Source organism: Lucilia cuprina, chromosome 2 (assembly GCF_022045245.1).
Source record: "Lucilia cuprina isolate Lc7/37 chromosome 2, ASM2204524v1, whole genome shotgun sequence".
NCBI lineage: Eukaryota > Metazoa > Arthropoda > Insecta > Diptera > Calliphoridae > Lucilia > Lucilia cuprina.
The window spans coordinates 53,372,703-53,385,641 of record NC_060950.1 but is presented as its reverse complement, the minus strand read 5'-3'; the positions used below and the strand labels follow the sequence as shown (position 1 = coordinate 53,385,641).

Below are 12,939 nucleotides of genomic sequence, written 5' to 3'. Positions count from 1 at the left end.
ATAACTGAAAAACACGAAACATATAATAAACCAGGTTTAACCAAAGAATGAAGATTATCTTTATCAGAAAAACTCGCCCTTAGTGGGTTTACTCCTCAGTTAAACTAGACTTAACTTCTGTTTGCAGTTATGGTTTTCAGTTATGGATTTAAGATGAATTAACATAAACAATGAACAGCTGTTTGTTAAATAAACATTTAAAACAATAATAAATAAAACAAAACAACCCAGAAAATTGCAATTAACTTAAAATATTAAGTTTTTGTTCTTCCGAAGTCATTGTGTTATTGTTTTTGTCATTTGTGTTTTCTCACTTATAAATTAAGTTTAATTGGCCAATAACACTCAGTTAAACTAAGTAACTTTACTGTTTACAGTGTACAATACAACTCTGCGCAGTTATGAATGCATATGGCAACACCTGCGAAATAAAAACAAACAAAAACAATTTCAAATTAATGTTAAATTTTTGTAATTCTAGTGAATAAATAAACAAAATTCCTCCTAGAATAATGTATTGTCCTCTGGGTAATCATATTTTACGTGGTCAAGGCGAATTCATAACAAATCCCCGTCATATACGTTTTATCAACAAATTGTTTCCCGATTTTTTGGCATCGGAAAAAGTTTGTGCAAAATGTAAACAAGACATTGCAAATGCCTATGAATATAAAATAAAAAAGGCATTATCATTAAGGGCTCAAAATGGTTCATTAATTAGTTCCTATAGTACGGAAGATTCTATTGTAGTAGACGATCGTAATAATGAAAAAAGTGCCAACGTAGGAGATATTCAAAGAGATTTGTTAGCATTATCAAGTTCATCAACAACGGACGATGATGGTCAACCGACTACAAGTGCCCAAGCAGCGGCTAAACGCCAACGAAAAGAAGAACAAAAGAAACGAAAGCAACAGCAAAATTTATTGGCTATAAATGTTCAAAGAGGTGCTCGTTTACCACATATTCAGCCTGTTGCCAGGCGTCAACAATTTATTCATGCTAATCCAGATATAATGGATATTTACTTAAGGGGTACGACAGGGGGTTAACTTGAGCGGTTAGTCTGGCGTTACAATTTGAAGTTTTTTCTTAAAGACTTATTCATATTAATTTATATCTTGAAATTGTAATTTTTGTTGCGTTTAATGAAAGCGTAATAATTGTTAGCAATTGGCTTAAATTTTTGTATTTCTAGTTTAGTTTTGTCAGGTTATTTTTCATAGAATAATATAAATTTTAAATGGACACAAACGAATGTTCAGCTGAGAACATGTTTTTTTGCTGAGAACATTGTTAAGTCAAATATAGAGAATAGGATTTATTTAGTAAAGTTTACACTTATCAAATATTTGACGAAAATGACGCCTAGGCCTCAGCGAGACCCTAATAACATTGATGTAATATACATGATGTATTTTAAAATCTACTTTTGGATTAAAAATGGAACTCTATTGCCAAAAAGCTCTGAATTCAAAATTGTTCAACATGTTATTTCGATCGCATTTCTTAAAATAGACCATAACAAGGAATATTATGAGTAGCATACCCATAATATTTTCCGTTCAATGTTGTCCGTTTCTAAGCTGGAACGTTTTTAAGGAAATGTCCTAATACACGCTTTTTTTAATCTTTACATAACTTGTTTGCGAAATCATTGTTTTAAAACTTTGGGTTTCCTCTAGTCTGACCGGGACTAAAAAATTTGTTACAGTCTACTGCCTGGCTTAATCCTTGCACAGATTGAAAAGAGGTCAAACTAGAGCACCGCATAATCTGGTACTACGGGTGGCCAGTTGCCCGTAGAACTTTGTCCTGACTACTCAGTTGGTTGAGGTTCCTTCGGGATCCACGTAGTGTCTGTGGTTTAAACCCAAATTCGCGAGAACAGTAAGTTGCGGTTAAAAGACTGATGTAGGGTAAAGTCAATACTTTGAGATAAGTTTCCGAAATAACATATAGCCCACAGAGAAGTGACTGTGGGACTGAGCGTGGAAAATTAATTGGTATTAATTGTATATGGTACGGGATGAATGTGAGGTACGGCGTGCTTCACCCCATCCGTATACCTATAATAAATGTGTCGAATAAATGAGATGTGTTCATATCAGAATTACCACAGTGTGTCCCTGCGAGTTAGAAAAAACTCTTCGGCTTATTTGATGGATTCGTACTTCGGTCCACCGGCTACGTCTCTAGGTGCTGTTGCCGAATCAACAGAGGCCATTCCATCTGCGTGGTTGTAAACGGAAGTGATGTTTTACATCTCGGAAGTTAAGCAACGGGGCAGCAATGATCAGAGATTAGATAGCTCGAGTATTTCAGCAAAGTGCTTGTACATGGACACCCCAATTCATGTACAAAAATTGCCAACTAAGTTCTTCATTGAAGGATTCAGGGACGATGGTAGACCGTTGTAAAGTCTACCCAGTGGATGAAAAAGACCACCGTGTGATAGGGCATCATGCAAGCTACTCACGTAAAGTACTTCGGCAATCATCCTATTCTCTTGTAGAATTCAAAAAAAATGTTTACACAACTTGTTTACGAAATCAATCTTTTGAAACTTTGGCAGTGTAAGTAAGAAAATGTTCGTGTTGGTAGCGAAAGTATGGGTACAAATATCGAATTTTCGAATTGTGGAAATACCTTTTCATCCTCTAGTAGTGTTTAAGTACAAATCAATTGTTTGCGGTAAGTTTTCCTCTAAGTGTAAATCGTAATGATTTACTACTTTAGTTTACAACTCTGATGGAAAACTATTATAGTTTCAACGAGTAAACCGCTAACGGTATTTAGACATTGTTTGCCTCCATTAACTAGTTATAAGTTTTTTTATTCATTCTCCTTAGTGAAGCCACTTACTGCACTTGTGCAAAGAGTTTTTTAAAACTTACATCTACAAAGGTAAAGAATAAAGAAAGAGATTTATTCTCTGATTTTTAAATTGAATTAATTTTCTTGTGTTTTATTTTTCTTTTGGTAAACTTATTTGGTTTGTCCATTTTGAACCGGATCGGATATACGCCGAAACATTGTTCCTTCGGACCGGATTAAACACAAGGAAAATTTATCCAACTACAAAGGAAGTCTCCTTGACAAGGAAATTCAAAGCCCTTTAAATTGGAATTAACATCAATTGGAAAAAAAATAAGGTTAGTGAATTTGGCATTAAAAGTGGTAGTGTTTTGTTTAAAAATATAAAGTGACAAAACTAAATTATACACATATATGTACGTGTGTGTGTGTGTTTGCGAAGTATAAATTTATATTTCTTAAGAAACAACAAGTTGGTTAGTGTCAAAAAAGGGATTTTTGTATTACTGTGAATTAATTCTTATTGTGAATTAATTTTATCAAATACATCCCTGGGAAAATATATTTTATACAGTACCCCTTTGACATTTGTGATCGGTACCATTTTTATCAAGGCTGTGTTTGTTTATAAGGACGGACAGCCATAATTAAAATTAGAAAATTTGTGCTTTACTTGATAATTGCAAATAAAGAAGTTAAATAAAATAAATAAACGATAATATTGGATAAAGTTATACGCGGTGCATTTTTTTTTTATACACTCGATTAATAAAATTATAAAATATTTTCGAAATAAATAAGTGTATAAATAAACTTCAAAGTGACGGCAAGTGTTTGCGAAAAAAGGAAAGAAAAATTTTGTGGGTATATTGGCATCCATTGCCACGGGCTTAACAACACCTGCTAACAGTTTGATTTTTGGTAATCTGGCCAATGTAAGTGATATAGTTATATAGCTCGATATCATACAATACAAATAATATGATGTTTTTTTTTGTTTTGTAATTTTTTAGAGCATGATTAACTTTTCCGAATATAAAGATGGCTATACTAGAGAAGATCAGTCCGTTATATTTTGGGAAGCTATAAAAACTTTTGCTTTCCAAAATACCATGATTGGTGTGGTAATGTTGGCCTGCAGTTATATCTCCATAACGCTTTTTAATTATGCCGCTCATGCCCAAATTTTACGTATACGTGGTAAATTCTTTAGATCTATATTGCATCAGGATATGGCCTGGTATGATTTCAATCAAAGCGGTGAAGTGGCCAGTCGTATGAATGAGTAAGAGAGTATTTAAGTATTTAGAAAGGTTTGTTTATTTATTTGCAATGTATCCTCTTCTTTTAGAGATTTGTCGAAAATGGAGGATGGTTTAGCGGAAAAGGTGGTTATGTTTGTCCATTATATGGTGGCCTTTGCTGGTTCCATTGTTTTGGCTTTTTATAAAGGTTGGCAATTAGCTTTGGTATGCTTGTCCAGTTTGCCAGTAACTTTTATAGCCATGGGTTTGGTGGCTGTGGCTACCTCAAAGTTGGCCAAACAAGAACTTAATGTTTACGCTACAGCTGGTAATATTGCTGAGGAGGCTCTTAGCGGCATACGCACAGTCAAAGCTTTTGAGGGAGAATCTAAAGAAGGAACAGCTTACAAGTCTCAAATTGTTGCTGCTCGTAATTTAAATATCAAACGTAACTTCTTCTCGGGTTTGGGTTTCGGTCTATTGTGGTTCTTCATCTATGCCTCCTACGCACTTGCCTTTTGGTATGGTGTGGGTTTGGTTTTAAAGAGTTACGATGATATTCCTGGCTATGAAAACTATGATGCTGGCACTATGATTACTGTGAGTAAAAAACGATTTTTACTTTATATCACTTTTAGATTAACCTCATAATTTCTTTTTTTACTAGGTTTTTTTTCTGTTATGATGGGATCTATGAATATTGGCATGGCTTCACCTTATATTGAGGCTTTTGGTATTGCCAAGGGTGCTTGCGCTAAAGTTTTTAAATTAATTGATCAAATACCCACTATTAATCCTATAGAAATCAGAGGTGTCAATTTGAATCAACCCTTAACTCATATTGAATTTCGTGACATCGATTTTTTCTATCCGACGCGTAAAGAAGTTAAAATTCTTAATAAGTTCAATTTAAAAATTCATCGAGGTCAAACGGTAGCCTTGGTAGGCTCATCGGGTTGTGGCAAATCAACCTGCATTCAATTGATTCAACGGTTTTATGATCCAGAAGGTGGTCAAGTGCTTTTCAACAATGTAGACTTGAAAGATATAGACATAAATTGGTTGAGAGAACGTATCGGTGTTGTAGGTCAAGAACCCATTTTATTCGGTACTTCAATTTATGAAAATATACGTTACGGCCGTGAAGATGCTACCAGGGAACAAATAGAAGAAGCCGCTAGAGCGGCCAATGCCATGGTATTTATCAACAAGCTTCCTCAAGGTTTTGATACTTTAGTAGGAGAGCGTGGTGCTCAATTGTCGGGTGGCCAGAAACAACGTATTGCTATAGCTAGAGCTTTAGTAAGAGATCCTGAAATATTGTTATTGGATGAAGCTACATCGGCTTTGGATACTGCCAGTGAAGCAAAGGTACAGGCTGCCTTAGAAAAGGCGGCAGAAGGCAGAACTACAGTAATCGTAGCTCATCGTCTCTCCACCATTCGTCGTGCAGATCGTATTGTGGTCATTAACAAGGGCTGTGTAGTTGAGAGTGGTACTCATAATGAGTTAATGGCCTTGAAACAACACTACTATAATTTAGTTATGACCCAATTGGGTGAAGATGCTAATGTCACTACACCCGGACTTAAACAAAATGAATTCTTTGCAAATGCCAAGGATGAAGATGAAGAACAAATAAAAATTACTCACGTTGAAGAAGTCATCGAGTCCAAAGAGGAAAAGAGTACTTTCTCAATTATCAACATTTTGAAGATGAATCGCGATGAATGGCCTCAAATCTTGTGTGGCTGTGTTTCATCTGTTATTATGGGAGCTGCTATGCCTCTGTTTGCTGTACTTTTTGGTTCAATTCTACAAATTTTGGCTGTCAGAAATAATCCACAGTATGTAAGAGATAATACAAATACATTCAGTTTGTATTTCCTCATTTGCGGCATTGTAGTGGGTATTGCAACATTTTTACAGGTGAGTTCATTTATAACGACTTCAATCTAAATTGGAAATATAATGTGTGTATATGTTACAGATCTATACATTTGGCATTGCTGGTGAAAAATTAACTGAACGTTTGCGTGGCATGATGTTTGACGCCATGTTAAGAATGGAAGTTGCCTGGTTTGATGATCGTGCTAATGGTACTGGTTCTTTATGTGCCCGTTTGTCTGGCGATGCCTCAGCTGTTCAAGGTGTAAGTAATGATTGAGTCAAGTAGTATTTTTCAAAATAAATCATTTCATTTTTACCCCACAGGCTACCGGTCAACGTATTGGAACTATTGTTCAATCTTTGTCTACACTACTTTTGGGTGTTGGACTTTCCATGTACTACGAATGGAGTTTGGGTCTTTTGGCTTTGGCCTTTACGCCGTTCATTTTGATTGCCACCTATTTGCAGCGCAAAGTTATGGCCCAAGAAAATATGGGTACCGCCAAAACAATGGAAAAATGTACCAAGGTAATACAAACACATACATATCAACATATATATAAACCCACTAATAATTGGACTTTCTTTCTTTAGCTCGCCGTTGAAGTTGTTTCAAATATACGTACAGTAGCATCTTTGGGACGTGAGGAAATGTTTCATAAACAATACATGGAAATGTTGTATCCAGCTGTTAATGTAAGTACATTTTTTATATATCACAGTCATACAAACATCACAATAATACGCTACATAATTCTAAATATTGCAGAAAGCTAAACGCAATACGCATTATCGTGGTTTTGTCTACGGTTTGGCACGTTCTTTGATGTTCTTTGCTTATGCCGCTTGTATGTACTATGGCGGTTGGTGTGTGCTTAATAAGAATATGGAATTCGGTAATGTGTTTAAGGTTTCGCAAGCACTTATTATGGGAACAGCTTCAATTGCTAGTGCTTTGGCTTTCGCTCCCAATTTCCAAAAGGGTATCTCAGCGGCTGAAGGCATTTATAAGTTAATTACTCGTGAACCTAAAATTGTTGATCGTCCAGATGTCTCCCATGAGCCTTGGCAATCTGAGGGCAATGTTGCCTTCGACTCGGTTCGTTTTTCATATCCTACACGTCAAGAAATCACTGTGCTCAAGAGCCTTAGCCTTGCTGTCAACAAGGGTCAGAAAATCGCCTTAGTAGGTCCTTCGGGTTGTGGCAAGTCAACCTGTATACAACTTTTGCAAAGATTCTACGATGTAGATGATGGTTCTGTTACTGTAGATACAATCGATATACGCAATTTATCAATTCTTAATTTGCGGAAACAATTGGGTATTGTTTCTCAAGAACCCATACTCTTTGACAGAAGTATTCGCGAAAATATTGCGTATGGTGATAACACCCGTATGGTTTCTGAACAAGAGATTATAGAAGCAGCAAAGAAAGCCAACATACACAACTTTGTGTCATCTTTGCCATTGGTAAGTTGTGCAAATCTTTAGCAAATGTTCATTAATAATATTTATAAATATCATTTACAGGGTTATGAAACTCGTATGGGTGAAAAGGGCACACAGTTGTCTGGCGGTCAGAAGCAAAGAATTGCCATTGCTCGTGCTTTGGTTAGAAATCCTAAGATTCTGTTACTCGATGAGGCTACCTCAGCTTTGGATGCAGAAAGTGAAAAGGTTGTACAAGATGCCCTCGAAGTGGCCAGTGAGGGTCGTACCAGCATTAGTATTGCCCATCGTCTATCTACCATTGTAGACTGTGACATAATTTTTGTCTTTGACGAAGGCAAAGTCTGTGAACAGGGTACTCATAAGGATTTACTTGAAATGCGAGGTCTTTACTATACCCTTTATAAATTACAAACAGGTGCTATGTAAAGATCATTCAAATTATCTCACTCTCATCAAAAACTCTCTATCCACTCTAACATATAGCAGCTTAATTTTAAGTTTAATTCTAGTTATTATTTGTATTAGTGCGTAGTATTCGAACAAAAAGACAACACAAACGAATTATGAATATTCAAAAAAATTGGAAAAAATATAACAATAGAAATCAATAGTAAAATTACTCTTGTTAGGAATTTATTTAAGTTTTATAATATATATTTATTGTTGAATTGAATATTGACAAGTTTATATGTATGTATATAATTTTTGTTATTGATCGTGATAATAAAGATAAGAACATTGTTTAAAAAATTATAGGCAACAGGACTTTTGCACCTTTACGTTTTCACCTAAAAATAAAATTTTAGTGGGAAGTACAAGTGATTACAGATTTCAATCCTTTTTGTCTAGCGTCTTTAATTTTGCCGGAAAATTGACTTCTATGTTCTTACTCAAAAATCGAATTTTGGTAGGATCACGATCCTCAATCCTTTTCTTCCTTGCGGCTTTAGTTTAGCCTAGAAAATGGACTTTTATGTTTCTACTCAAAAATCAAATTTTAGTGGGAAAATACAAGTGATCGCAGATTCAATCCTTTTTGTCCTAGCGCCTTTAGTTTAGCCGAGAAAATGGACTTTTATGTTTCTACTCAAAAATCGAATTTTAATGGAAAATGCAAATGATCACATATATAATCCTTTTTGTCCACAGGCCTATAGTTTAGCCAGAAAATGGACTTTAATGTTTTCGCTCAAAAATCGAATTTAAGTTGAAAATACAAGTGATCACAGATTTTAATAATTTTTGTCCTAGAGCCTTTAGTTTATCCCGAAAATGGACTTTTATGTTTTCGCACAAATCTTAAATTTTAGTGGGAAATACAAGTGATCACAGATTTCAAACGTTTTTGTTCTAGGACCTTCAGTTTAGACAGAAAATGGACATTTATGTTTCCACTCAAAAATCGAACTTTAATTAGAAATGCATGTGATCACAGATTTCAATCCTTTTTGTCCTAGGGCCTTTAGTTTAGCCAGAAAATGGACTTTTATGTTTTTGCTCAAAATCAAATTTTACGGGAAAATACAAGTGATTACAGATTTCATTCCTTTTCATCCAAGGGCCTTTAGTTTGGCCAGAAAATTGACTTATATGTTTTCACCCAAATTTTGGTAGAAACTACAAATGATCACAGATTTCAATCCCTTTTGTACTAACGCCTTTATTCTCTGATTTTTAAATTGAATTAATTTTCTTGTGTTTTATTTTTCTTTTGGTAAACTTATTTGGTTTGTCCATTTTGAACCGGATCGGATATACGCCGAAACAAGTAGAATGCAAAAATCGTTTTTTGTCACAAATACAAATTTGATAGTGACATAGAAAGATATTGCGCATTACATCAAACCTCCGTATTCTTCGCTATATTTACTATGAAAAATAGGAGGATGTAACAACAGAAAATCGGGCCTGTTGTGCGTTTCATTTGATGGAAAATGTTTGTTGTTAAAATTTGCTCATTAGGGTGTCCCGTGGGGCACTTTTTAGGAGGAATACATCTATAACGATGCGTTTCAATGAACTAAATACGAAAAAATAAAAAAACATTTTTTGAAAAGGTTCCCAGTTCCCTACCTGCGATTGAAAATCTTGATCTCTGAGCAATATATTCAAACATTTTCTTTTCTGCAATCTTTAGGAATTGGGTGTCAAAAATTACGTAATTGTAAACTTGTCTTGGGGAAAATAAATAAAATTGTTGTTAGTGTATATCTGGTCTGCAAAATGACATTTATTGTATTATAAAAAGCATACAAATTTCAAAAAATTCTGAAATGGACTAAACCAAATGCCAAATAATTTTTGGAATATTTTTCTGTATGAGCTAAAAATTATGATAATTTTGACACCCATTTCGATAAAAAGCAAAAACAAAATGCCTTTCATACCCACTAAAAATCATTTTGTGGACCAGAAATATTCTATAATTTTTTAAAATTAGTCTTCTCGTAATCAGCTCAAAATTACGGATTTTTCGAGATCCATTTCAAAAAAAAAAAAAAAAATCGAAAATGTTTTATTTTTCAAAAATTAAACTGATGTCAAAATTTTTAATCAAATTCAGGAAACTTTTCGACTTAAATATCATTCCTAAGAAGTTCATATGTTCTACAAAGTTGTTTATTGAGATCTTTGGTACATTTTTGTAATTAACTGTTTTCTTAAATTTTAAACGGTTTGCTACTTATAGGTCTGAAAAAGGAAAATAATGTAAAACAAATTTAATTTTTGAAGATTCTGATCATGAAGATAACGTTTTTTTTACTTTATATGTTCACAATTTTGGTTCTTTGTGATAAGAGCAACAACATTTCCTCAGAGAGTAAATCAAAATTCCGAAAGGTTTGTAAGATATGAGACTGAGAAAATGCTCACTTTTTTTCAAAAATGACACCGAGGCCCCAAATCTTTGGGGTCCTATAACTAAAAAAGTGCATGACTTTGGGGAAAACTGGAAGACACGGGTCTTCTTATTTTTGGACTTTTATCATATAGTTGTGTCCTTATATGGTTATTTTTTTTCGTGTTGCACTGTGTTATTCCTAATCTGGTATGTACCTATGTAATATGTACCTATGTATGTAATATAAAAAGATCCAAATATAAAATTCTATAATTTTGTAATCCACCAATATATAGTTTAGATAATATACATATATTTCGCAGTGTATGTATGAGCAGAAGCACAAATTGTTCTTATTCGATTTAATTTAAATTTACAATAATGTTCAAAATGTTAACAACCAAAAGTCTATTGAAGTTATTGTAATGATATAATAACGATATTTTAAGCTAAAAATTATTACTTCCGTCTTAAAGTTATTTTTATTACAATGTTTTTCTATTTCAAAAATACATTAATTTTACCACCCGCGATCATTTTAATGTAAAGTGTAAATAAATACTACACACACACACTTTCATACATTTCAATTTATATCCTTATTATCCTCATTTATGTTACACTTATTAAATTGAACACTAATTAAAAGCTTACACGAAGAACAGCAACAAAAAAAAACAACAATAATAAACAAAAACAAATAAGTGAGAGAAGGGTGTCTGTAAAAGTTTCTTAAGAGGGGATTTTAATTATATCTTTCGTCCCTCTTACTGTTTTAGCGATTGGGGACGTGTAGTGTCTACGATGACAAGTCTCCATTCAGTAATGAGTAGTAAAAATATTACATTTACTCAGTCAGTCACTCAATTGTTGTTTGTTGACAAACACAACAACAGTGTTGTGACGTTGATGTTGTTAGTAAAAACCCAATTTAAAGTAAATGAGTGTAGTCTGTCTGTCAGTCAGTCAGTTCGTCCTGGGATAAATACATCCCTATACATGCATATGTGTGTATATTTGTAAGTACATGTATGTAAGTTTATATTTATTGATGTCGTTAATTCGATTAGATTGTGCGAAATCACAGTGGGACTTCTATATAAAAAGAAAGTCTATGCGTTTGAATTTTGTGTTTTATATAATTGATCTTAATTAATTTATAGAAAATATCTTTAGTTAAGGGAGAGCTATTTTGTTAATTAAACTAAAATGAAACCATAGACATTGTTGTATTTTGTCCAAGTTCATAAAACTGCCAAAAATTAGAAAAAATATTAAAAAAACACAGTGTTAATTTATGGGTTTGTTTAATTTTAAGAGCACTATTTTTTAATGTATATAGAAAAATATAAAAAAAAATAACATAACTGTATAAGTTCCATAAAATAACTGTTCACTATGGATTTAACATTTTATAAATAACGGCAATTACGGTTATTATAAAGTCTTTTATGTATACACATGTAAAAAGAACTCCGCCAAAGACTATGACTGATCCAAAATATATCCAAATATATGAACAAAATGCTAAATTTAACGCCAAGTGGGGTGATCCAAATATGAATTACATCAAACTAATTCGTATAAAAATTTAATATATGCTTCATGCATTTTATTTGATACATGGTGGAGTACCAAACAAAACTCATTTAAGACTTTGGTGGAGACCAGTAAACTCAGGAGCGGATTTCTGGAGTTTTAGCTTCCTATACGAAGAGGTTGGATTGGCAGTTTTGTACTTAATTATTCAAGATTTATCAAGATCTGAGCAAAACCAAATAGTACTCGCTGTATGTATTAGTAAACTGATATATTAAGACGGAACATGGACTACACAATAATTGTTCACATTTCATTTTAAAAGAGGAACAGAAAGGGGAAAATTTTCGAAAAAAACTTAAAGACCCAGACAAGTTTAGTAGAGAGAATAGAGCTATAATAATTTATCTTTCAATGAGGACTAGCAATGTCATTATCCAGTGTGGCTTAGGTGATTTTAAAATCAACCGCTATGCCTGATGAAGACATTAATATTTTCCGGTCTTTTAACTCTGATATGTCGTTAAAATCCCGTTTCCCTAAGAATCTAAATATTTCCAGCAGAACAATAACAGTTCAGATGTTCAACAGATTATATTTCCTGATAAACTTTTGCAAAATTCGTTTAAAAGTAAACCAAGTACTCTTGCGTGGTTCCAAAGTATAAAATGTCTTTAAATAACAGAAACTAGGTTGCCGAGTTGGGGAAGATATAATTGTAAGAAAAATTACATACTTTTTTATCTAGCATTGACCATATCTTCTTAGAAATAAAGTACGTTGGCTCGTTTTTCCTTCCTGTGTGGAAAAGTTCGTGAAGTGAAGAAATATAAAGTGGATTAGGTGACGGGCTAGATCGGGCAATTTTCGTTTTTGTTGGGTTTCTGTTTTATACGGATTTACATTGAGTATACTTTGATGAATAACTTTCAATGCCAAGGGCTTAATTTCCAACATTTGTCTATAACTATTTTGTTCATTCTTTGGTTAAACCTGCTTTAATATATGTTTCGTGTTTTTCAGTTATCAGTAAAGTTACTTAGGGCGGGTTTCTTACTTCTCAGTTAAACTAGGCTTATCTTGCTGTTAGATTAAACTCGGAACAAATTTAGGCGGACTTTAACCGATGATTGTGTTTTTTTAGTTTTAGATTT

At 33.4% G+C, this 12,939-nt stretch overlaps 2 protein-coding genes across 2 annotated transcripts; both read left to right on the top strand.

Moving 5' to 3' along the window:
• Window positions 1-289: 289 nt before the first annotated feature.
• LOC111675008 lies at window positions 290-2,180 on the top strand. Its single transcript, XM_023435701.2, has one exon. It carries the CDS (start codon window positions 513-515, stop codon window positions 1,050-1,052), a length of 540 nt encoding a protein of 179 aa, XP_023291469.2. The 5' UTR covers window positions 290-512; the 3' UTR covers window positions 1,053-2,180.
• Window positions 2,181-3,674: 1,494 nt separating this feature from the next.
• On the top strand, window positions 3,675-8,154 carry LOC124420965 (ATP-dependent translocase ABCB1-like; the record flags this gene model as incomplete). The annotated part of the gene is made up of 9 exons (XM_046955513.1): window positions 3,675-3,752; window positions 3,831-4,102; window positions 4,169-4,665; window positions 4,729-5,990; window positions 6,052-6,213; window positions 6,276-6,479; window positions 6,546-6,647; window positions 6,721-7,422; window positions 7,483-8,154. Coding segments are annotated over 9 exons (3,627 nt in total), but the record flags the coding sequence as incomplete, so codon positions are not given.
• Between the last annotated feature and the right edge of the window lie 4,785 nt (window positions 8,155-12,939).

Excerpts from the sequence above, each read along its gene's own strand:
- LOC111675008 (XM_023435701.2), top strand. The coding sequence starts at position 513 with ATGTATTGTCCTCTGGGTAATCATATTTTACGTGGTCAAGGCGAATTC.